This window comes from Typopeltis vanoorti, chromosome 13, assembly GCF_054136105.1.
Source record: "Typopeltis vanoorti isolate ZY-2024b chromosome 13, IOZ_Tvanoo_1.0, whole genome shotgun sequence".
Classification (NCBI taxonomy): Eukaryota; Metazoa; Arthropoda; class Arachnida; order Uropygi; family Thelyphonidae; genus Typopeltis; species Typopeltis vanoorti.
The window spans coordinates 27666889-27693268 of NC_143561.1; the positions used below are offsets into that span (position 1 = coordinate 27666889).

The 26380-nt window shown below is 36.2% G+C and overlaps 1 protein-coding gene across 1 annotated transcript in view; it reads right to left on the minus strand.

Annotated features, from left to right (window-relative positions):
- The window catches only part of LOC150100010 (scavenger receptor class B member 1-like), a 135795-nt gene that overhangs the window by 26693 nt on the left and 82722 nt on the right, over positions 1-26380 (minus strand). The window contains exons 8-9 of the mRNA XM_090402579.1: positions 20716-20888; positions 2186-2304 (exon numbers count right to left, since the gene is read on the minus strand). Coding sequence (XP_090258705.1) covers positions 2186-2304; positions 20716-20888 — 292 coding nt within the window. The remainder of the gene's footprint in view (positions 1-2185; positions 2305-20715; positions 20889-26380) is intronic.

Here is a 26380-nt window from a genome sequence, read left to right on the forward strand (position 1 = left end):
AGAAACAGTTGAGAAGAATTGTGGAAGAAAAGCTTGGTGAAGAACAAGCTGGATTCAGGCAAAATAGAGGCCGTCAGGATCAGATCTTCCCTTTACGACAATTAGTGGAGAAAGCATGGGAATATAACAAATATCTGTATTTAAGTTTTGTCGATTTGGAAATGGCATATGACAAGGTGCCAAGAGAGAAGCTATTCAATACGCTACAGTTATATGGTGTCAATGGGGCATTATATCATGAAATACTTAGTCTTTATTTGAGTTGTAAGTCAGCAGTTAGAATTGAAGGAAGTACAGGAAGATGGTTTAATGTTAAATCTGGTGTGAGACAAGGATGTACATTATCCTCTCTGTTATTCATTATCTATATGGATCACATTATGAAGGAAAGTGGTATTAAACATGATATCAAAATTGGAGATGTTAATGTCAGCTGTTTGCTTTATGCGGATGATGTTATACTTCTAAATAAATCTGCTACAAGTCTGCAAGATTCTCTGACTAAATTGAATAGCTGTTGTAATAGATATGGTATGAAGGTCAGCAATAATAAAGACAATGAAAATAGGCAGAATCATTGAAAATGTCAACTGTGTTGTCAGTGGGGAACCTGTGGAACAAGTAAAACATTTGAGCTACTTAGGCATGATTTTTACTGAAGATGGTAAATTAAATATAGAAATAGACAACAGAATCAGCGAAGATGGTATGGTGGGAAGTCAATTGAATAAATTCATATGGAAAAAGAGAGAAATTAGTCGGAAAACTAAATTAGCTGTATACAAGACAGAGTTCAAACCAGTTTTAACTTATGGATCTGAGAGCTGGGTCAGAAGTAAAACAGTTGACCAAAGACTAGAGACCACAGGTATGAGAGTCCTGAGAAAGATTATAGGCGTGAACAGATGGCATCAATGGCAATATCATATTAAAAACGAGGATATTAGGAAAGAACTTGACATTGTCAGCATCCAGGTATGTGTTAGCAGAGCTAATCTCAGGTGGTATGGTCACTTAAACAGAATGGGCGAAGAAAGATTAGCAAAACAAGTGTTCTCTGCCAAGTTGGCAGCAGAACGACCCATAGGAAGACCAAGATATAGGTGGATTGATACGGTACAAAGTGCCTTAGACAATAGAAATATAAGATCTGATAATGTTGGAGTCTTGACAAGTAACAGACTGATTTGGAGGAAAATTGTAGATAGGAAGTTAGTAATGATGTAATTTTTTTCATGTAGTACTATCCTATCCTGTACACCTCTTGAGGGTACATGGCAGGAATTTGATGATGATGATGAAAAAAAAAATATTGCCACAATCTAGCAATAGCCTCACATTTATGATTCTTACTTTAAGGGGCCCAGAGCTTATTCGTTTAGAATTTAACCACTATCCTTAGATGACAGTCCACACCAGACATTGAGCCCTGGTAAATTGAGTGCCTTGTCCACTTCAACAACATTCTCAAATTTGAAATACTACTTTAAAATGGTCTTGCATTTGTCGAACGACAATCATGCCTCTGTCATTTTGTTTTGACTGTCCTACCAGTCACGTGTTGATGCTAGTATTCATGCGATAACGACATCTTTTGAGAGTACATCATACTACACATTGCTACCATAATTCGATCCAACTTCAAAAAAAGTTCATAGATGTTAAAGTGTGTATACATTTCTTTGATGGACTCCATATCAATATAGTCAAATATATATATAAATATATATATAAAAGTATGGGAGCCTCTATACCTTAGTCAATATTAGCAATCTTGGCTGGAAAGACTTTGGTTTATATCCTGTTTGGAGTATGAAAACCTTTACAAACTTTTAGAACTGAAGGAGAGTTAGCGAGTCTCATATGGAGACTGCAGGAATTTTTTCCATTGCAAGACAGAAAAACTGACTAAGAATGCATGCAATTCATGCATTCTTGGTCGGTGAACTAAGAAAACTATGCATTCTTGTTCAGTAAATGAAGTAAACTATGTCAACAGGATTTAGTGCCTTATCATAACACTGATTAGGTTTCAAAAAGCTAAGTTACTTGGCTACAGCAGACCACTGTGTCTGGCAGGTAAGGCAAAAAAGAAGATATTAAATTATATTAAAATATGCTTCTCATTATTACATCAAAAATCCTACAATATGTTAATTTTAAAAAAAAACATTTAAATACATACTGGTTCTAGATCCATAAAGAATATGTGTTTTTGGGGATCAGGCTGCATTCCTGTAACCTGCTGCCGGTATAAAGACTCTGCAAACAGGAAATGTGGAAAAGACACCACAATTGAAGCACCTAGACAGAAATCAATTTAAATAAAATGAAGTTTCTGGAAATAAATCTTAGAGGTATTTGGTGTATGCATGCATCTGTCAGTAATTTCACAAAGCTGTACTCTACACCTCAAAATAAAATGAAACCAAAAAATCTAAGTAAATGTCGGTACAGAAATCTTTCATTTCTGAGATGCAGTCCTTTTAGTGGTAGCATGAATTTTGACAATGCAGGTAGAAGGCAAAATATCAAGAAATAAGCATAAATCCTTGATAACTGCTAAAGGAAACTGTGGGATGAATGTACCTTACAGCAGATGCTCACACTGACCTCTCTTGCCAAACGGCATAACCATTGAGATAACTCACCATTTACTGCCTCACATACTCAAAAGTTCCTGACTGATGTATGCACGTTCAACATTCCCTGCTGAGGGAGAATATACCTATAATTTCAAATGGCCCCACAAATCAAAAGCCATAGAATTTAGATCAGGCAACCAATGCAGCTATTAATTGGTCCATCTCAACCAGGTCATGTTTCAGGAAATCTGAGATCTCAAGGCCTCATTACTGAAGTATAGTGGAGCCTATGAGTAAAAACATGAAACACATGTTTTTACTCTAACCAAGGGAACATTATTGAACTCATCATGGAAGATATTTTCTACCATTCTACCAGGTGTTACAAGAAGAAATGGTACCAAGGTTCTATGACAAAACACATGTCCCCTATTAATCTCTCTCTCTCCATAGATGTCTGCCCACACATTGATAGAGAATTGCTCTGATGTCTTGATCTGAATAACTGCATGTGATTGCTGCAATAAATGAAAATACTCCAAGTGAACATCGCCTCATCTGTGAAAAGCATATCAGAGAAACTGTAGATCCTGCATACGCTGTTGCAGAAATTATACCAATTGACAATTATAATACATACTGTAAAAGTGCTTGAACCTGCTGTAAAAACAATTTTCATGCAGGACTCTCCATACAGTCCTGTGCTACTTGGCAAAGTATGTTTTCACAGTATTCTAGTATGTTATTTCAGTCTTCACAGTATCCTCGTGGTTCTTTGACCTCCCCCTTCATAATCATGGTGCAGAAACTCTTCCGAGCTCAAAGAGGAGTAAAAGCTTAAAAGCATGAAATTCTATGACAAAAAAAAGATACCAAAAGAAAGTATCTTTATAAAGCAAAAGCGTGCTTCATATGCATTGGCATATCCATAATAAAAGTGCATATCAGCTGAATTCAGTAAATATGAACCTGCCTTTCACTGCAAAATAGCAATGCATGACTTAGAAACAAAACAAAACAGCCAGCAACTACCACTTGCTCAAGTTAAACATATTAGACTAAATGCAATATGCGATCATGATTGTTTGCAATCACATGATTCACTGAGTTACATCTGTCTACTTTGTACATTGTCACTGTTCATGCTACAGCTAAAAAGCTTTCTTAGGAATGCAAGATTTTCTTGGGATCCATGTTTATTGGGACCTTTCTTGCTAGTTTTAACACACAGAATATGCCTTTAAAATTTATGATAAAAAAGAGTGGAATCACCTTATATAATAAATAAAATCTTTTTACCATAAAAAAAAAATGACATCATAAATAAGTTATATACAGAAAAACAGCTATACATGTAACAGTTAACAAAACAAGTATTGTTTCAATTAGCAATAAGTATTAAACTTTGCTAGTTTGGAACCCGGGGCAGAGCTGACTACTACTGGGTGCATCCCCAGGTGGCGGAACAGCCTTCAGATATGGAGGCTAGCTGCGATATAAGCAGAGCAATCTGGCGAATAAGCAGCCATGGACCAACAATGACTGAGCTATCAGGGCGTGGGGGAGCAGAAGTGGCAACTCTGTTTCACTTAAAACCTCACAAAGCCCAATAACAACTCTGTGACATGGCGAGTAGTGCCGCCATTAAATAAGCACCTGCTGGGGTTACTGCCCCTGACATTGGGAAGCAGCATTGTCAGTACTGACACAAGGTTGAAGCCAAATGATGACGGAAAAGCTTGTGATCAGAGATTTGCAGATGGCAATATGATTATATTGTGTACGTCTGTAATACTGCAGAGCAGAAAGCAAACGGAGAAATTACTGCTCTACCTTATCTCCAGAACAACCACCATGGCAAGCAAACCCTTACAATTGGCCCCAAGTTCCCGGCGTCCCTTAAATGGGACAGGGGTGCGAAGAATCTCCGAGCTCAAAATGGTGTCCACTTTTAAAATTGCAACTTGGAATGTCAGAACTCTGTATGAAGCTGGCAAATTAAGAAATGCCACAAGAGAAATGAAGAGGCTGGGCATCCGGATTTTGGGAATTTGCGAGACAAGATGGCCAGGATCTGGAAAGTGTCAACAAGATAATACGACAATGTATTACTCTGGGAATGATGAGAAACATCGACATGGTGTAGCTGTAATAGTAGATGAAGAAATCAATAAATCAGTAATAAATTGGATTCCATTTTCTGAAAGGATAATGCTGTTACAACTTAAGGGAAACCCCGTTAACATAAATATCATCCAAGCTTATGCACCCACATCTGACAAAAGTGAAAAAGATGTTGAAGAGTTTTATGAACACCTAAAAGAGATTAAAAACATAACAAAGAAACATGATATAAACATAGTGATGGGTGACTTCAATGCAAAAGTGGGAAGAGGGGGTGATGGAGAAATTGTTGGCGAACATGGCTTAGGCACCAGAAACGACAGAGGAGATCGCCTAGTCCAGTTCTGTCAGGAAAAAGATCTAATAATAGCAAATACCTGGTTTAAACTTCCACCCAGAAGACTGTACACTTGGAAATCGCCTCAAGATAACCAACATAACATTGTCAGAAATCAAATTGATTATATACTGATAAATAAAAGATTCCACAGTAGTATAAAGAGTGCAAAGACTTATCCTGGAGCAGATATCTCATCAGACCACAATCCTATAGTTGCAGAAGTACGTCTTAGATTAAAATCAGCTAAAAAATCACAAAAGAAAAAGAAAATTGATGTAGAAAAACTGAAAGACCCGAACATAAATAAAAGTGCCAAGACACAGCTTAACCTGCGATTACAACAGATTAACATAGAAGAAAATAAAAGTGAGGAATCTTTTTGGAATAGCTTAAAGAATGCCATCGTAACAACAAGTATTGAAGAAGTAGGTTATGTGAATAATATAAAACAACAGGAATGGATGACAGATAAGATTCTTTCTCTTATTGATACAATAAGAATGTACAAAAACAAAGACCTTGCCAGGTATAGAAACACATAACATCATCAAGAAAAAAATAAAAGAAGCCAAAGAAAATTGGATGAAAAATTTATGTACTGAAATTGAACTGCTTCAGAAGAAACATGATAATTTCAATCTGTATAAGAAAATCAACGAAATTTCTGGAAAACTGAGGAAAAAGCAAATAGTGTCTCTAAGAGACGAAAATGAGAAAATAGTTCTAGAAGAAGAGAATAAAGCACAGATTTGGATAAAATATGTAACAGAACTTTTCAATCATACTAGACATAAATATAAAAGATAACATTCAAGGACCAGCAATCATGAAATGCGAAATAGAGAATGCTATACGAACAAGTAAAACAGGAAAAGCCAGTGGACCAGATGGTGTGCAAACAGAATTTTTAAAATTAATAGAACCAGATAACATCAAACTTCTTGAAAAGCTATTTAATAAAATATATGAAAGTGATGAATTTCCATCAGATTGGCTCAAATCTACATTTATCACTATCCCAAAGAAACCCAAAGCGAATTCCTGTGGTGACTTCAGACTTATTAGTCTAATGAGCCAAACATTAAAAATATTTTTGAAAGTAATTCAGAATCGCATTTATAGAAAAAGTGAAGAAACTCTAAGTGAAACACAATTTGGCTTTCGGAATGGTTTTGGTACTAGAGAGGCCATTTTCTGTACCCAAATATTGATACAAAAATGCATAGAAAAACAGAAATCTGTCTTTATGTGTTTCATAGATTTTGAAAAAGCATTCGACAAAGTCAGACACACCAACTTAATAGAAATCCTTCAACAAATAAGGCTAGACGAACAAGACATAAGACTAATAACAAATCTGTATTGGAATCAGTCAGCTACCGTTCAATTAGACAACATTACCACCAGTGATATTAACATCAAAAGAGGAGTGAGACAAGGATGTGTGCTCTCACCACTCCTGTTCAACATATATGCAGAGGTAATCTTTAAAAAAGCATTGCAAGAATGTCCAGAGGGAATCACAATAAATGGAAAGATTGTTAACAACCTACGATATGCAGATGACACCGTGCTAATTGCAGATAACATTATGGATCTCCAAAAACTCGTTGACAGAGTATACATAGAAAGCCAAAGAATGGGAATAAATATAAACATCAACAAGACAAAATACATGATCATCAACAAACATCCAGCCTCATCAATGAAACTGACACTCAATGGGAAAAATATTGATCAAGATATAAATATCTTGGTTGCTGGCTTAATGAACGGTGGAATCCAGAAATAGATATAAAGACAAGGATCGAAGTTGCACGGCAGTCCTTCATGAAAATGAGAACACTATTCTGCAATAAAGACCTAAACATAGAAGTCAGATGCCGAATGCTGAAATGTTACGTGTGGTCTATTCTGCTCTATGGAGTTGAAACATGGACATTGAAGGCGACAACCATCAAGAAAATCGAAGCCTTTGAGATGTGGCTATACAGAAGAATGCTAAAGATATCATGGACAGAAAAAATTACCAATGAAGATGTCTTAAAATCCATTGGCAAAGCTAAACATCTTGTACAAATAATCAAGAAACGAAAAACATATCTTGGCCACATCATGAGAAACAGCAAATACCAACTTCTACAAACTATTTTGGTAGGAAGAATTGATGGCAAAGGAACTAGAGGAAGAAAAAGAATATCATGGTTTGACAACATCAAGACGTGGACAGGAAAGAGCAGTGCACAACTGCTCAGATTAGCACAAGAGCGCAGTTTGTTCGCCAAGATGGTCGCTGACCTTCGATAGAAGATAGCACAATAAGAAGAAGTTTGGAACACTGGCAAAGTAATGGTGATGTGAAAAGATGACAATTAGGGAGCTGTTTATACTGAAATAGATAAATAAGATGTTTATAAATAAAACTAAAAATAATAATGGAACAGAATTATATGAACAGTTGAGTACAATCTTCTAATTTGAGAAGTCATATATTCAACCATGGAAGCTATTTATTAAGGTTGGTGGTAATTCAAATTACTATTAATATGTCTGTCTGCATGAGTGTTGCTGATATCCAGTACAAGAATCTATCTCACCATTGATCAAGGTATTCTAGGAATGTGAGTTCCCCCCCCCCTCCTCTTATAACAGAAGTTAGGATACTGGTATACAAAATTATACAAATTAAGTGGATATTGAATCCAACATTATTTCAAAGCCGAATATGGAAACTCTAATTAAATTCTAAGTGCTTCGTCGTAAATATATAGAAACTATAAAAGTTTCGGCAGATCCAAGCGTAAGCCAACACCTGGTTCAGGCTAGGGCAACTCGTAGTAAAGGTGGAGTAAGTTCTGATCACTATCCTTAGTATTTTCCATAATGTAAAGCACATCTCCTTACGGAGATGTATGATGCTATACATTATGGAGGGAGGGTCACTACCCAGACCAGTTTTGACCTTTGTCAAATGTTCAAGTACAGGTCAAACTCCAAACACTGAGCATTGTTCCCCCTCAGTAACAGGCTTACCCTGCCACTGAGAAGAACTCTCAGAACTGGTTGGCACAACACTGTGGCAGGCTCACCCCACCACTGAGCAGAGCTGCTCATATCTAAAGGGGTAACAGCAACAGACGTGCCTCAGTTAACTTCACAGGCTACAGTATTGCCATCACCTCCACCATGGACCTGGGTGACAGCAACAGCCAAACCTCAGTTAAACTTGATGGGCTACAGCATTGCCATTCATCACCACTACCCTGACTGGTTTTGACCTTTGTTGAGGTCTCATCAGTGAGTAGGTAGACCCAGATGTAAATACTGAGGTTGAAGTGATGCAGAAGTTATTCTTTACCATACGAGTTGCCAAAAGGTGCACCAAGAATTACTGAGATAAAGACCAAAAAGGCTTCACTTCGGAGATACAAAATTATACAAATTAAGTGGATATTGAATCCAACATTATTTAAAAGCCGAATATGGAAACTAAGAAACTAAGAGTTTCATGCTGAATATATAGAAACTATAAACGTTTTGGCAGATCCAAGGGTAAGCCAACACCTGGTTCAGGCTAGGGCAACTCATACGCCTGAACCAGATGTTTTGGCAGATCCAAGCATAAGCTAACATCTGGTTCAGGCGTATGAGTTGCCCTAGCCTGAACCAGGTGTTGGCTTACACTTGGATCTGCCAAAACGTTTATAGTTTCTATATATTCAGCATGAAACTCTTAGTTTCTTAGTTTCCATATTCGGCTCTTAAATAATGTTGGATTCAATATCCACTTAATTTGTATAATTTTGCATTGCCGAAGTGAAGCCTTTTTGGCTTTTTATCTCAGTAATTCCTAGTATACAAATTTATTTACTCTGGAGTTTGCAGTCTAGAATAGTCCGCACGGTTAGCCTAGTGGCTATGTGCTTCGCAACCATATGCCTGGGGAGGCAGTGCCCTAGGTTCAATTCCCGTTGCAGACGTGAGGAGCTTAAGGATCTTCCTCAGCCATAGCCAAGTTAGCCGGTCTTGGGCATGGACAGCAGGATTTTTTCCCCCGGTTTATCATCCCCCTGCTTGCGGAATGAAAAACTCTGGGGTTTTTCATCCCGCAAGCAGGCAAACTGGCCCCCTGAACACACGGATCTATAGCCATAAATGTAAATCTTTGATATCCAAAACCTCATAAAATCTGCTTCTCAGAAGCAGATCTCATACATGAAATCAAAATGAATAAAGTCTTAAAAGATTAGAATTCAAAAATTATGCAGAAAATCAATGATAGTTTTTTTCCAGCATTCACTAAGCACAAAAGAAATCCCCAGCATTCCTATTTGATATAATGAGCAGTTCATAAATATGACTTCATGGAGAGATTGAGAGCAGTTGATGATGGGGAGGAGAGACTGACTGTAAGTGAGCAAGAGGTGTTTGGGGAGTTGAGTAAACTAGATGTAAATAAGGCTGTGGGACTTGATAATATATCACCACGTATTCTGAAGGAATGTGCCAGAGAGTTGACACCTGCCTCGACATATTTTTTTAATACGAGTCTTGCGCTTGGTCAAGTTCGTAAAGAATGGAAGGAGGGCAAGATTGTGCCACTTCATAAAGGAGGTGATCAAACTCGAGCATCAAACTATAGGCTTATCTGTGTGTCAGGTGTTGTGGTTAAGTTGTTGGAGAAGCTTGTGAGAACTAGGATCCAGAGTTGGGTTGACAACAATGGTATAATCTTTGATGGACAGCATGGATTTGCTAAGGGGAGGTCATGTTTTAGTAATCTACTTATTACAATAAAGTGACTGCTTCCTTGGACAGAGGAGAAGAATACACAGTAATATACTTGAATTTTGCAAAGGCTTTTGATAGAGTACCTCATGATAAGTTGACAGTCAAACTAGAGCAGATTGGGTTGGATAATAGATTAACATTGTATAATTACAAATGTATAATTGGTCTCCAGTCCAATTATACACTGGATTGGAGACTGGCTCTCTGATAGGTATCAACAAGTTGTGTATTGAGGAGCGATATCCAGGAAAAGGAAAGTCACTAGTGGAGTGCCTCAGGGATCTGTTTTAGAGCCATTACTATTTAACTTGTATATTAATGACATTGGCGAAGATTTGGATGGAGATATTCAGTTGTTTGCAGATGATGCAAAGTTGGGACGAACCATAAAGAGTAGTGAAGATGTTGTGGCCTTGCAAGAAAACTTGAATAAATTGAGTGATTGGGCAAGCAAATGGGGATGCAAGTTCAATGTTGCAAAATGTAAGGTTTTAAAATTTGGAAAAGAAAGATGGGATGCAGGATTTATGCTTGGTGAGAATATATTGTTGGAGATAGAGGAAATAAGAGATCTGGGGGTGATAGTGGATAAGGATCTAAAATTTAGGGGACACATCACCAAAATTGTGAAGGCAACACAAAGACTTCTGGGAATGATGTGGAGGACACTGACATGTAGAAGTAGGGAGATTCTTGTTCCATTGTATAAGGCTTTGATTAGGCCACACATGGACTATTGTGCCCAGATTTGGTCACAATTTGGTGCCCAGATTAGGCCACACATGGACTATTGTGCCCAGATTTGGTCACTGGGTTTTCAGAAGGATGAAGAGATGTTGGAAAGGGTCCAAAGGCAACTGACTAAGGTAGTTTCTGATCTCTGGAATGTTGAGTATGAGGAAAGATTGAGAAGATGTAATTTGCAGAGTCTGGTGAAGAGAAGGAAGAGGGGAGATATGATAGAGACCTACAAGTTGGTAAGGGATTGTTATAAGATCAATGGAGGGGAAGTTCTACAGAGAATAGTGAGAGATCCAGGGAGAACCAGAGGTCATCCCTGGAAACTGTATAAAGAGGGTGTGAGTAGGGGAGTGAGAGGCAGGTTTTTTTCATGCAGAGTTGTGAATGATTGGAATGCCTTGCCTGAGAGTGTGGTGTCTGCAAGGAGTTTGAGTAAGACACGGTATGATGAGATATGTGTGTGAGAGATAAGAGGACCTCATGGAGTCAAAGACTCCATGAGGTCCTGGGAAATAATACTAATATATAAAAATACTTTCTGAACATACAGCAAAGATTCAAATGAAATTCTAGATCACAGCACTTTTGCAATCTATTGCCAAATTTATCAGTTGCTATCTTTTCCTAAAGGCAAACTGTTTGTTATTACTATCTAGTTTCATGTTGGTGTAACTTATCTTACTTTGGTGAAACAGGAAGATCAGTTCAAAAATGTATTTCAGAATACCAGAGCCATATTTCAACTTATTAAGCCTCATAAATCTGGATTGGCTCAACATGGAATACATTAGCCATTGAATTTAGTAATTTTTGGAATTACTAAATTATCATCATCATCATCATCATCAAATTCCTGCCATGTACCCTCAAGGGGTGTACAGGATATGACAGTACTACATGAAAAAATTACATCATTACTAACTTCCTATCTACAATTTTCCTCCAAATCAGTCTGTTACTTGTCAAGACTCCAACATTATCAGATCTTATATTTCTATCGTCTAAGGCACTTTGTACCGTATCAATCCACCTATATCTTGGTCTTCCTCTGGGTCGTTTTCCTGCCAACCTGGCAGAGAACACTTGTTTTGTTAATCTTTCCTCTCCCATTCTATTTAAGTGACCATACCATCTGAGATTAGCTCTGCTAACGCATTCCTGGATGCTGACAATGTCAAGTTCTTTCCTAATATCCTCATTTTTAATATGATATTGCCATTGATGCCATCTGTTCACGCCTCTAATCTTTCTCAGGACTCTCATATCTGCGGTCTCTAGTCTTTGGTCAAGTGTTTTACTTCTGACCCAGCTCTCAGATCCATAAGTTAAAATTGGTTTGAACACAGTCTTGTATACAGCTAATTTAGTGTTCCGACTAATTTCTTTCTTATTCCATATGAATTTATTCAATTGACTTCCCACGATACCAGCTTTGCTGATTCTGTTGTCTATTTCTATATTTAGTTTACCATCTTCAGTAAAAATTGTGCCTAAGTAGCTGAAATGTTTTACTTGTTCCACAGGCTCTCCATTCACAACACAGTTGACATTTTCAATGATTCTGCCTATTTTCATTGTCTTTGTCTTTTTATTGCTGACCTTCATACCATATCTATTACAACAGCTATTCAATTTAGTCAGAGAATCTTGCAGACTTGTAGCGGATTTATTTAGAAGTATAACATCATCCGCATAAAGCAAAGAGCTGACATTAACATCTCCAATTTTGATATCAGGTTTAATACCACATTCCTTCATAATGTGATCCATATAGATAATGAATAACAGAGGGGATAATATACATCCTTGTCTCACACCAGATTTAACATTAAACCATCTTCCTGTACTTCCTTCAATTCTAACTGCTGACTCACAACTCAAATAAAGACTAAGTATTGCTTGATATAATGCCCCATTGACACCATATAACTGCAGCGTATTGAATAGCTTCTCTCTTGGCACCTTGTCATATGCCTTTTCCAAATCGACAAAACTTAAATACAGATCTTTGTTATATTCCCATGCTTTCTCGACTATTTGTCGTAAAGTGAAGATCTGATCCTGACTGCCTCTATTTGGCCTGAATCCAGCTTGTTCTTCACCAAGCTTTTCTTCCACAATTCTTCTCAACCGTTTCTCAAGTATACTTGCATAGATCTTGCCAGGAACACTCAGTAGGGAAATACCTCTGTAATTCTCACATTCAGTTTTATTTCCCTTTTTATATATGGGTACTATGAGAGCTCTACTCCAATCATCGGGAATTCGTCCCTCTGTCCAGGCTTTCTGAACTATGCAGTGCAGCCTGCATTACTAAATTACCACATTATAAATACTATTACAGTAAATTTGTAAATGTATTGATCATTAAAATGATTTACTGTGGTAATGTTTCAAACAACTATGGAAGTTCCACAGTTTTCGATAGGAGATGAATTTCATTCCCCAATTTGCTACTGGAAGTCTGAATTAGCTTCAAAAGTTTTGTATGTGCATGTGCCAGTGTTGATCTGGTTAACATGATGTACCTTTCATAACTCATCTATACTAATTCCAACTTCTTTATCAGAGCAGACTATAACTGAGTAACTTTTTGTTCTCATTGCATGTTCTTGTTATATATTTGTTCTAAGTAGGTGAATGAATAATTACCAATAGCTATTATGTGATATGAAAGGATTTACTCTCAATTAACATTGCTTTTCTCTCTTGGCATGGAAGGCTATCCAATCACTGCCCAATCATATACCCAATCACTGCAATATTTTTTTTCTTCTCTTACATATTTAATATGCCAGCAAAGGTTGGTCGATTGGTAGAGCCTCTGCTACTAATGGCTCTCAAAAAGTTAAGCAAGTTTGAACGCAGTAAGTAGTTGGAAGGGGTTAAATCATTCGATGCTGTTCGCACACTCTCCCTCAATGAGTGTTTGGACTCCCTGGAGGTGTCACATAATAATAATATTTAATGTTCACCAATATGGACTTTTTCCAAGTGGATAGTCTGGCATAGATATAACAAATTGTAGTATTTTATATCTTGTAAATTCCTGTCTTCTTTACTGGTGGATAAGATGGCTTTAGTTATCCATATAAACAAAGTAATCCACTATAATGTGGATTACTTTGTTTATAACAGTGACAGCTTTTATGTTAATGTTATTTCAAAATATGGGCTATTCTGTCAATCATGTAACGAAGAATGACAGTTAAGATTTTCTTGACTGTTGGATGCTATGTCTGGTTTTTTGCTGCAATATGTTAATAAATGTTTCCATTTTCAATTAGAATATCCTTTAGGTACTGAAGTACTTTTTATTTATTTATTTATTTGTATGGGGTTCCTCCCGTTCCTCAGGACTGGTTGAGTCCTCCTGATGAGGGATTAAGTATGTATTTTATAATTGTAGATCAGTGTGTTATGGGCTGGTTTGCCTGTTCTGAGGGACAAAAAACCCCTCTACCTCCATATGAGACCGGCTAACTCACCTTTAGTTGAAAAAGACAAGATAAAGATTCAACTCCCATCATGGATGGGAATTGAACCCAGGTCTTTCCGACCAAAGGGCTTCGTCTATACTAACTGAGCTACAGAAGTCTTACTCAAGTACTGATAACTTCATATGGCTGATGCATTGCGCCTCTGATGCTGATGACACTCCATTCAATGGGCAGTGGCAGTTTGACACTGCATATATCTTGTTTTCCTTTCTGTATATTGCATGTTAGATTTCTTGCTAGAGATAGAGATTAATACATGCAGAAAAGAAGTGCTCAGTTAGTTTCTAATTCATGTGAAATGGATTTTAGGATATAAATTGTTTAAATAAGAGATAAATTCAACATGTTCTTCCTTGATTCTGGCCATATGAGGAATATCATTAATATATATATATACAGGGTGTTCGGGATAAATTTGACAGTTTCGTAAGGAAAAAGAAAATCTTCTTTGTATCTATTAAATTTAATGAATTGACAAAAAAACATTACAGGCAGAGTTAATTACAATACTATCAACAAGATTTACTCAAAATAACCACAATTAGCATCAATCACAGCTTCAATTCTGCTTCGGAACCTCGAACAAGCTGATGCTACAGTCTCCCTGGGAAGGGCCGCAAAAACTGTTTTAATTTTATCCATTAACTGGGCTTTTGTATTACTGGAAGTGCGATTGGTGTCTTTTTCAACTGCGCCCCATACAAAATAATCCATGGGGTTAAGGTCTGGGGAGTTTGGAGGCCAAACATTTGGACTGGTGAAGTCGTAGAAATTTTCAGACAACCATTTTTGACTTTTCCCAGAGGTGTGGCAAGGGGCCGAATCCTGCTGCCATACATACGGCCTACCATTGGCTACCCTTGTTATCCAGGGCTTGACTACAGTTAGCAACTCCATGAACAAAGCCCGAATTCCAATGCCAGGGTTCTTCAACACCTGTTCCTGCAGATTTGCGAGGAATTCTGCTGTACGAACGCAATCAGATCGTCTTCTAGGGATCTTTCTTCTTGCTACATCCTCGTAGTCACCATTGCAAGTCTCTAGTTCATGCCTGATTGTTTTTACTGTATTCAGGGAGCATTGGGCAGCAGTCGTAATATCCTTATTTTGATGGCGAGCACGAATCATCATGATACAAGTTATTCTCTTCCATGATTCAGGTGGGTTCCAGCTATCCATCCTTTCTGACATCTTGTATATGAATGAAGAAGGGTCCAAACTTTTAAATGAAGAGAAGTGTGTGTTAATACATGTAACTTACGGAAAAATATAATTAATTATAAATATGTCAAATTTATCCCGAACACCCTCTGTATGTGTGTGTATATATATATATATATATTAATGTGGTGGAGACAGAGTTGTAGAGTGGATGCCCTCCCTCGATGAGTCTTTGGACTTCATGGAGGTGACAAATAATAATAATAATATAATTTTTTTGTTGTTGTTGTCATTCATGGTTTGTTGTTCAAAGGATTCTATATAAATATTAGCAGATACACTGACAAATCCATTGCTAAGCTTTCTATTTCTCACACACAAAAACTATCCAAACAGTGCAAGGACAATCCACGACATACTAAAGAAGTAGTATGTACTACTAAAGCAGTGAATAAAAGTAATTAAAGTCTTCAAAAGACTGCTAAGAATACAGAATATAAATATCAAAAAAAGGTATCAAAATGATCTGGAGGCTATTGATGAAACTTAGAAATGGAGGGATAAAATGAGGAAAAGCAATTCCAAGATGATAAAGATAATATGAAAACTGATAATAAAGATATCTTGCATGCTAGTACGAAATCTTTATCCTACAACAATTATTTGAAAGACTGAATCAGGAGTACATATCAATTTGAGGTAGAAAATACCTTCAAAAACCTGAATTGTGAGAAGGTAGCTGTAATCTATATTTTACCTGACATGCTCAAGCATGGAGGTATAAAAGTTTTACAGTGGTGCACTGCATAATGATATTGATCGCATGATACTGATCTATAAAAAGGGAAATAATGTGAAAATTAGAGGAATTTCCCTACTAATGTTCTAGGTATGATTTATACCAACATATTTGAGGAGAGAGACTAAGAAAATTATTGAAGAGAAACTTGAAGAGTAGTTGGATTCAGGCCAAAGCTGAGGTAGTCTAGCTCAGATTTTCACTTTAAGACAGATAGCTGAGAAATCATGGGAACATAATGAGGATCTATTTTAAGTTTTAGAGATCTGAAAAAGGCATATGACAAGGTTCTAAGAGAAAGCTGTTAGAAATGCTACAGTTCTATGGTGTAAATGGAACATTATATCCACCAATACATGATCTATATTTGAGTTGTAAGCCAACTATTAGAATTGAAAGAGGCACAGGAAGGCAGCATGATGTAAAATCCGGTGTAGGACAGGGGATGCTCATGATCTCCACTGTTATTCATCATTTATATAGATCGCACTATGAAGGAGGTTGGCATTAAAAATTATATCAAAACTGGAGATGATAATCTTAGCGCTTTACTTTATGCATTTATATTATAATCCTAAATAAATCCATTACAAGTTTGCAAGATATTGTGACAAATATGACATGAAAATCAGCAATAAAAAGACAAACTATGAAAATAGGTAGGAACACAGAAAACTTTAACTGTTTGTTGAATGGAGAACCTATAGAATAAGTAAAAACATTTCAGTTAGTGTGAAAATTTTTTGGCATAAACAGAAATAGACAACTGCATTAGCAAAGCAGATATGGTAGAGGGTTCAAGTCAACTGAATAAATTTATATGGAATAAGAGAAATTAGCTAGATCATTAAAACTAGCAGCACATGCATACATACAAGACAGTGTTCCAGTTTTAACTTAACTTATGGATCTGAGAACTGGAGTAGAAATAAACTAGTTGATCAAAAACTGGAGACCAGATATAATTCTGAGAAAAATTATGGAATAAACAGAATTTTAGGGAGTATGGTCACTTCAACAGAATGTGAAAGGAAAGATTAGCAAAGCAAGTGTGTGATGGCAAGATGACAGAAAAAAGACCCCAAGGAAGGTCAAGATGCAGTCAGATTGATACAGTTATAAGTGCATTAAAGGACTGAAATATAAGATCTGACAGTATTGGAATTCTCACAGATAATATATAAATTGTTATATGTTAGGAAGTTAGCAGTAATGTAAACTTTTCACGTAATACCCTACACTCCTTTAAAGTACATATTATGAATTTGATGACAATGATATTAGGAAGGTGGCAAAATGATCTGGAAGTAGTGTAAGAATTATTCTAATGTCATCTAAAGGAAAGTTAATTTTAAAAAAAAAAGCAATATTGAGACTAATTAGTCATTCAGGCCAAGATGAAGTTTAAGATTTTTTTTTCTTTAAATTCAAAACTGTTTTTGAAAACACGTAGATTTACTTGTGAAGAGGTACAGTAAACTACAGGTACTTCATAACAAAATCAAATCATGCACTCAATGACAGGTTACCATGAAATCTGCTTTGTTAATTTTGGAGAGACCATATACAATGTAGGAGGACAATAATGGCAGATCTTAATCTTTGGTTGCATCACTTCATCTGGAGTGATGCAACTGACTAAATGGTTTGATCATCAGAAAGTGGATGACATGCAATGTAGTAATACAGCATCAAGGTAAATTTTCTGCAATATTCCTTCTAAAAGTTTTTGGAGTAAGTCAGGACTTTATTTCTGATAAATTTTTGTCAGAAATAATTCTGACAAAAATTCCTAAGAGATTCCTAAGAGAAAAAGACTAGCAAGAAACATTATCACACCCTCCATGAAGTTACTCATAATTGGAGGTTCATTCAATCAAACAATGTATTCATCGTACTGAATCTTAAAATCCTCAGCACTCCCTGCATTAACAACATCCCAGTAATGCATGCTATTCACCCATAACTCTCCATGTAAAAAATCTACTTCTTGCACCCCTCTTCACCACACTCTTACATAACTATCAGGGATTGACTCTGGTTCTTCCCCTATCGCCTTTCACTCTTTTTATAATCTGCTATGAATTAATCCAATAAAATCTCCTCACTAACTTAAACATCTATTTCCCTCCTATCCACCAAACTTTCCAATCCACATTCCATCAACTTCTCTCCATTCCCAACATTCCAGAGAACTGATATTGTTTCTTCTCTAGACCCTCTCCAATGTTTCCACATCACAATGAAAAACAGGCGACTAAATCTGACCAACAGAAGAAGGAGGAAGGTAGCAAATTAGATAATTAAACTTCTGTCTTGTAGAGCATTAAAAACCATTTTAGAATATTCCATGGATATTTTTTGTATAACATTAAAAACTCTGGTGACAACATCAAAAATATTCAGTGAACTCGTGCATCATGAACTTGACTAAATATAAAGCAAAGTTTTTAGCCAAATTTAAGTTGGTATAAAAATAAGGACTTCATTAAGTAAACACAATGCAATCTATTAGTTTTAGAATAAAAAAAACACATGATGAGAGAAAGATAAAACACTGATATTCAAAATACAATCCAGTGGCATTTATACTGCTTTAGCATAGTAGTACAGTTTTCAGAGTTGCAAAAAATTCCCCTTGTTTGATCGTCTTCAACAAGTTGGTGTCCTTTCAGAAAATAGTCCAGAGGGAATAAATCTGGTGAGTAAAGGGGGTGATAAAGGGAGGGATACTTGTGTGTCAAAAAAGTGACACACACATTTGAAGCTTTGTGAGCAGGTGCATTAACATGCAACAGGAAAAAAAAAAAATCTCACGACTGAAATGAAGTGGAAAACAAACAGGTTGAATGCATTTCAGGAGACGATTCATAGCTTCTTTATAAATTCCATGTTCATCATTCTTCCCTCCAGTACAAATTCTTTGTATACCACATCTTAAGAATCAAAGTTATCAATATTGTCTTGGTTGTGACTTTTGAAATCTCAATTTCTTTGGTCTGGGTGATGTCTCACCAACCCATTCAGAACTGTTGCTCCATTTCAAAATTGTAGGGAACATCAACTCTCATCTCCCATAATGATTTTGTTCAGAAATTTTTTATCTGCATCTGCCATTGCCATAATGTCCTGACATGATTACATTCTCTTTGCTCAGCTATCAAGGCATGTGGGACAAAACATGCAACAACATCCTCTTCCCCGAATTTTCACTCAAAATGCAAAGAAGAACATTCTTAGGGATGTTTGAAGCTTCTGTTATTATCCATGCTGCAATTTGCCAATTGTTCTTCACCAACTCAGCCGCAGCGTTTTCCTGAATTCGAGTCAATGTGAGATGGCCACTTCTCTCATCATCTTCTACTGATTCTCATCATGAAAACCACCTGAAGACATTAGATTGGTTCAAAGCCTTTATTTTCATAATTTTTTTTTTTTTTTGTACCATTTCTAGGGTTTTTGTAGGCAGAAAGACCTGCTTTAAAACAAAATTTAATCTTGATTCTCTGCTCATTTATCATATCCATGATATTTTTAATCTGGATAGTGTATATTAGTATTATTATTAATATCTCATAACAGCTACATGCAGAAGTTCATCTAGGTATCTCCAATATCATTAATATACAAGTTCAACAATGCCATCACAAATAAAAAATCCTGGTACCCCACTGATCACCCTCCTTCACTTCAGTACCTCGGTACCACCATACACTACTTGCTGATATCTGTCAGGCTCCTATCCATGTCACAAGCCTATTTATACATTCTGCTGACTAGTTTTCACTAATTGCAATTTTTTTTGTCCTAATTACATTACCAGTACTAAAAGCTTTTCACTTTTATTTCTAGTACTTCAGGCAGTAATGAACATGCATGATAATCACCTCCCAAGGTGATGGGTATTCAAGTAAATTAGAACCCAACTATATCAAATAAGCAGTCCAAGTTTATTCTCCTAACTTCAGAGCCCTCTGACAGCGTGATCAAGCATTTTGGTTAAACCATCTGCATAATACTCTTGTTTTTCCTATTACAGAATAGGTGCACAAATTCAGAAACAAGTCAGAATTTGAAATTGGAAAATTTCATATTCAAAAAATACCAGTAGGCAATTATGTCTCTTCTAAACTACATCCTTGAAAAAAAATGCAAGGAAACATGTGATCCTTTTGCAAACTTTGGTTAAAGGTACAGGTAAATTTTTGGTCTGTTCCCAAAAATTTGTCTGTGTCTGGTCTTTCCTTTCCTTTCTTCCTCCCTCTCAAAAAAACTAACAACCTTTGAAATGTCTCTCTTAAATCACCAAGTAGCCACTACAGAAAACGAATGCAATGCAATCGTTTACCATCCCTTTCTTTGCTACAGTCTGCCATAGCGACTTATTTAGCATAGTATTGAACATACATTTATGGAGCCTTAGTCATTACTTTTTAGTAGTTTGTTATAGTGAAAGAGCCACCAGTAATAGCCTTATTAATATATTAACATTCACAATCCTAGCATACACATTTGTGAGTCACTGACATGTTGCATATGAGTGTCAGTGAAATTAATCATGTGATTGAAGCATTAATTAGGTTTATAATAAGCGTTTAACAGTAATCACTACTCAAAACTAAACGTTAACTTTTTCGAAGATATTTTTTTAATGTCTTATTATTTAATACTCACCAGGCTGACATGGTGAAAGATCAAACCCACCAGAAGGTAAACAATTATCACTACAATAGCATTGATTGGATTCATCAAACCTGCCATTATCAAATGCTGTATTACTTAACCAGTACCTGTAAGCTGACACTCCATTCCAATCAACATCTTCTAAATAACTAAGAGACAGGGTTCTAAAAAAAAAAACATTTAAAGAAACAGTAAATTCAAATTTTTTGATGAAGTCAAAAACATATATAATATACATTTTATATTTTTTTATGAACTTCTTAATATACATTTTATACATAGATAAAAAAATATTTTGGGAAAATTTGGAGAAAAGAGCAAAGCTAATAATAATGGCAAATATCTGTTGGATTTCGGCTCAGGACAAGGACTGGTTATTACTAACACCATGTTCCAACATAAAAATGTGCACAAATTCACATGGAGAGAAGAGGCTAGGAATAAGAAAAGTCTCATTGACTATGTTATTGTTGATAGTGATGTTTTCTCCCTGGTGCAGGACATCAGAGTGTACAGAGGATTTGAAATTGGAAGTGATCACTGTCTAGTCTTGAGCAAGATAAAATTGAATTTCATATCGAAAAGAATAACATGTAAGAAAGTTTTAAAGCGAATAAAAGTTGAGCAGCTCTCAGATGTGAACTGTCGACTGAAATACACAAAGATTATTGAAGAAAAAATGAAAGAGTTTGAGAACAGGAATCAAACCTTGGAGATTCAGTGGCAAACTCTGAAGAAAACATTGATTCTGCAAGAGAGGCATGTGGTGAGGTTGTCTGTAAGGATAAAAAAAATCAGAACTCCCTGGTGGACACAGGAAGTTAAAGAGGCAGTGAAGGAAAAGAAGAAAGCATATCAAAAGTTCCTGACAAATAAGTCAGCTTTTACTCTTACAGAATACAGACACAAATGTAAGAAAGCTAAACAGTGTGTAAAACTAGCTAAACAAACGTCATGGGAGGACTTTGGCAAGAATATAGAAAATAAATATCAAGAAGGTGGCAAAATATTCTGGAGGTTGTTGAAGAAGCTTAGGAATGGAGGAAAGAGTGCTGTAAAAGGAATTAGAGATGATAAAGGTGACATGAAAACAGGAGAAAAAGATATCCTTGAAGTATGGAGTAATTACTTTGAAAAACTTCTAAATGAAACAAGCAGTGATGACAGCACAATGATAAAAAACACTGACCAGGCACGCAGTCAGGAATACATATCCATACTTGAAGTAGAAAAAGCCATCAAAGGCTTGAAATATGGAAAGGCAGCAGGAGTAGATGATATTCGACCAGAAATGCTGAAGTATGGTGGTATAAGAGTCTTACAGTGGCTGCACTGCATAGTTCAGAAAGCCTGGACAGAGGGACGAATTCCCGATGATTGGAGTAGAGCTCTCATAGTACCCATATATAAAAAGGGAAATAAAACTGAATGTGAGAATTACAGAGGTATTTCCCTACTGAGTGTTCCTGGCAAGATCTATGCAAGTATACCTGAGAAACGGTTGAAAAGAATTGTGGAAGAAAAGCTTGGTGAAGAACAAGCTGGATTCAGGCCAAATAGATGCTGTCAGGATCAGATCTTCACTTTACGACAAATAGTCGAGAAAGCATGGGAATATAACAAAGATCTGTATTTAAGTTTTGTCGATTTGGAAAAGGCATATGACAAGGTGCCAAGAGAGAAGCTATTCAATACGCTGCAGTTATATGGTGTCAATGGGGCATTATATCAAGCAATACTTAGTCTTTATTTGAGTTGTGAGTCAGCAGTTAGAATTGAAGGAAGTACAGGAAGATGGTTTAATGTTAAATCTGGTGTGAGACAAGGATGTATATTATCCCCTCTGTTATTCATTATCTATATGGATCACATTATGAAGGAATGTGGTATTAAACCTGATATCAAAATTGGAGATGTTAATGTCAGCTCTTTGCTTTATGCGGATGATGTTATACTTCTAAATAAATCCGCTACAAGTCTGCAAGATTCTCTGACTAAATTGAATAGCTGTTGTAATAGATATGGTATGAAGGTCAGCAATAAAAAGACAAAGACAATGAAAATAGGCAGAATCATTGAAAATGTCAACTGTGTTGTGAATGGAGAGCCTGTGGAACAAGTAAAACATTTCAGCTACTTAGGCACAATTTTTACTGAAGATGGTAAACTAAATATAGAAATAGACAACAGAATCAGCAAAGCTGGTATCGTGGGAAGTCAATTGAATAAATTCATATGGAATAAGAAAGAAATTAGTCGGAACACTAAATTAGCTGTATACAAGACTGTGTTCAAACCAATTTTAACTTATGGATCTGAGAGCTGGGTCAGAAGTAAAACACTTGACCAAAGACTAGAGACCGCAGATATGAGAGTCCTGAGAAAGATTAGAGGCGTGAACAGATGGCATCAATGGCAATATCATATTAAAAATGAGGATATTAGGAAAGAACTTGACATTGTCAGCATCCAGGAATGCGTTAGCAGAGCTAATTTCAGGTGGTATGGTCACTTAAATAGAATGGGAGAGGAAAGATTAGCAAAACAAGTGTTCTCTGCCAGATTGGCAGGAAAACGACCCAGAGGAAGACCAAGATATAGGTGGATTGATACGGTACAAAGTGCCTTAGACGATAGAAAAATAAGATCTGATAATGTTGGAATCTTGACAAGTAACAGAGTGATTTGGAGGAAAATTGTAGATAGGAAGTTAGTAATGATGTAATTTTTTTCATGTAGTACTGTCATATCCTGTACACCCCTTGAGGGTACATGGCAGGAATTTGATGATGATGACATAGATAAAAAGGTTGATTATATGACTACACACAATTACATAAGGAATTTAATGTAAACACTAATATTTGTTATAAGTATTTCATCATATCAGAAATGCACAAATGGAACATGAAGCAAGAAAGAAAATGAACAGATGCTATAGTGCTTCTCTGCTACTTTCAGCCATTCACTGTTACTATAAAGGAAGCTGTGGGAACTGAGAAAACAGTCATTAACAGTTATAAACAAATACTAATAACTGACCATTTGGACTATGAGCATAGTCATGAATGACTATGCTTTGTTTTCATGGGTTCGAATGGTAGTGACTAGCCAAGAGCAGCAGAACAGAAATGCTCTAACTTCTGCCCATTTCTTTCCGTCGTGCATTTATTCTGATGATGTTATACTCATCATGGAATATTAGTGGTTTATATTAAAATTCCTTATTTTCCTTATGTAATTTGTATGCAATCATCTAATCATGGTCAAATTATGTCAGCATTAACAATCTGAAAGTTTACATGTGTTTTGTGCAACAATATTATCTCCATCAGTCCTGCTGATTACAACTTAATCCTGAACATGCCAGTGAAGCCATGCTACAAATTAAATCAACCCCCCCCCCCCACCACCTTTTAAAATTGCATCATTTTCAAACCACATGAGGTAAAGTAAAAAGATCATCATCAAATTCCTGCTATGTACCCTCAAGGGGTGTACATCATTATTAATTAAAAAAATTACATCATTATTAATTTCCTATCTACAATTTTCCTCCAAATCAGTCTCTTACTTGTCAAGACTCCAACATTATCAGATCTTATGTTTCTATCGTCTAAGGCACTTTGTACCGTATCAATCCACCTATATCTTGGTCTTCCTCTGGGTCGTTTTGCTGCCAACCTGGCAGAGAACATTTGTTTTGCCAATCGTTCCTTGCCCATTCTGTTTAAGTGACCATACCACCTGAGATTAGCTCTGCTAACGCATTCCTGGATGCTGACAATGTCAAGTTCTTTCCTAATATCCTTGTTTTTAATAGATATTGCCATTGATGCCATCTGTTCGCACCTATAATCTTTCTCAGGACTCTGATATCTGTGGTCTCTAGTCTTTGGTCAAGTGTTTTACTTCTGACCCAGCTCTCAGATGCATAAGTTAAAATTGGTTTAAACTCTGTCTTGTACACAGCTAATTTAGTGTTCCGACTAATTTCTCTCCTATTCCATATGAATTTATTCAATTGACTTCCCACCATACCAGCTTTGCTGATTCTGTTGTCTATTTCTATATTTAATTTACCATCTTCAGCAAAAATCGTGCCTAAATAGTTGAAATGTTTCACTTGTTCCACAGGTTCTCCATTCACAACAGAGTTGACATTTTCAATGATTCTGCCTATTTTCATTGTCTTTGTCTTTTTATTGCTGACCTTCATACCATATCTATTACAACAGCTATTCAATTTAGTCAGAGAATCTTGCAGACTTGTAGCGGATTTATTTAGAAGTATAACATCATCCGCATAAAGCAAAGAGCTGACATTAACATCTCCAATTTTGATATCATTTTTAATACCACTTTCCTTCATAATGTTATCCATATAGATAATGAATAACAGAGGGGATAATGTACATCCTTGTCTCACACCAGATTTAACATTAAACCATCTTCCTGTACTTCCTTCAATTCTAACTGTGACTTACAACTCAAATAAAGACTACGTATTGCTTGATATAATGCCCCATTGACACCATATAACTGCAGCGTATTGAATAGCTTCTCTCTTGGCACCTAGTCATATGCCTTTTCCAAATCGACAAAACTTAAATACAGATCTTTGTTATATTCCCATGCTTTCTCGACTATTTGTCGTAAAGTGAAGATCTGATCCTGACAGTCTCTATTTGGTCTGAATCCAGCTTGTTCTTCACCAAGCTTTTCTTCCACAATTCTTCTCAACCGTTTCTCAAGTATACTTGCATAGATCTTGCCGGGAACACTCAGTAGGGAAATACCTCTGTAATTCTCACATGCAGTTTTATTTCCCTTTTTATATATGGGTACTATGAGAGCTCTACTCCAATCATCGGGAATTCTTCCCTCTGTCCAGGCCTTCTGAACTATGAGGTGCAGCTACTGTAAGACTCTCACACCACCATACTTCAGCATTTCTGGTCGAATATCATCTACTCCTGCTGCCTTTCCACATTTCAAGCCTTTGATGGCTTTTTCTACTTCAAGTATGGATATGTATTCCTGACTGCATGCCTGGTCAGTATTTTTTTTTATCACTATGCTGTCATCACTGCTTGTTTCATTTAGAAGTTTTTCAAAGTAATTACTCCATACTTCAAGGATATCTTTTTCTCCCGTTTTCATGTCACCTTTATCATCTCTAACTCCTTTTAGAGCACTCTTTCTTCCATTCCTAAGCTTCTTCAACAACCTCCAGAATAATTTGCCACCTTCTTGATATTTATTTTCTATATTCTTTCCAAAGTCCTCTCATGACTTTTGTTTATCTAGTTTTACACAGTTTTTATCATTCTTGCATTTGTCTCTATATTCTCTAAGAGCATAAGCTGACTTATTTGACAGGAACTTTTGATATGCTTTTTTCTTTTCCTTCACTGCCTCTTTAACTTCCTGTGTCCACCAGGGAGTTCTGATTTTTCTATCCTTGCAGATGCCTCTCTGGCAGAATCATTCAATGTTTTCTTCAGAGTTTGCCACTGAATCTCCAAGGTTTGATTCCTGTTCTCAAACTCTTTCATTTTTTCTTCAATAATCTTTGTGTATTTCAGTCGACAGTTCACATCTGAGAGCTGCTCAACTTTTATTCGCTTTAAAACTTTCTTACATGTTATTCTTT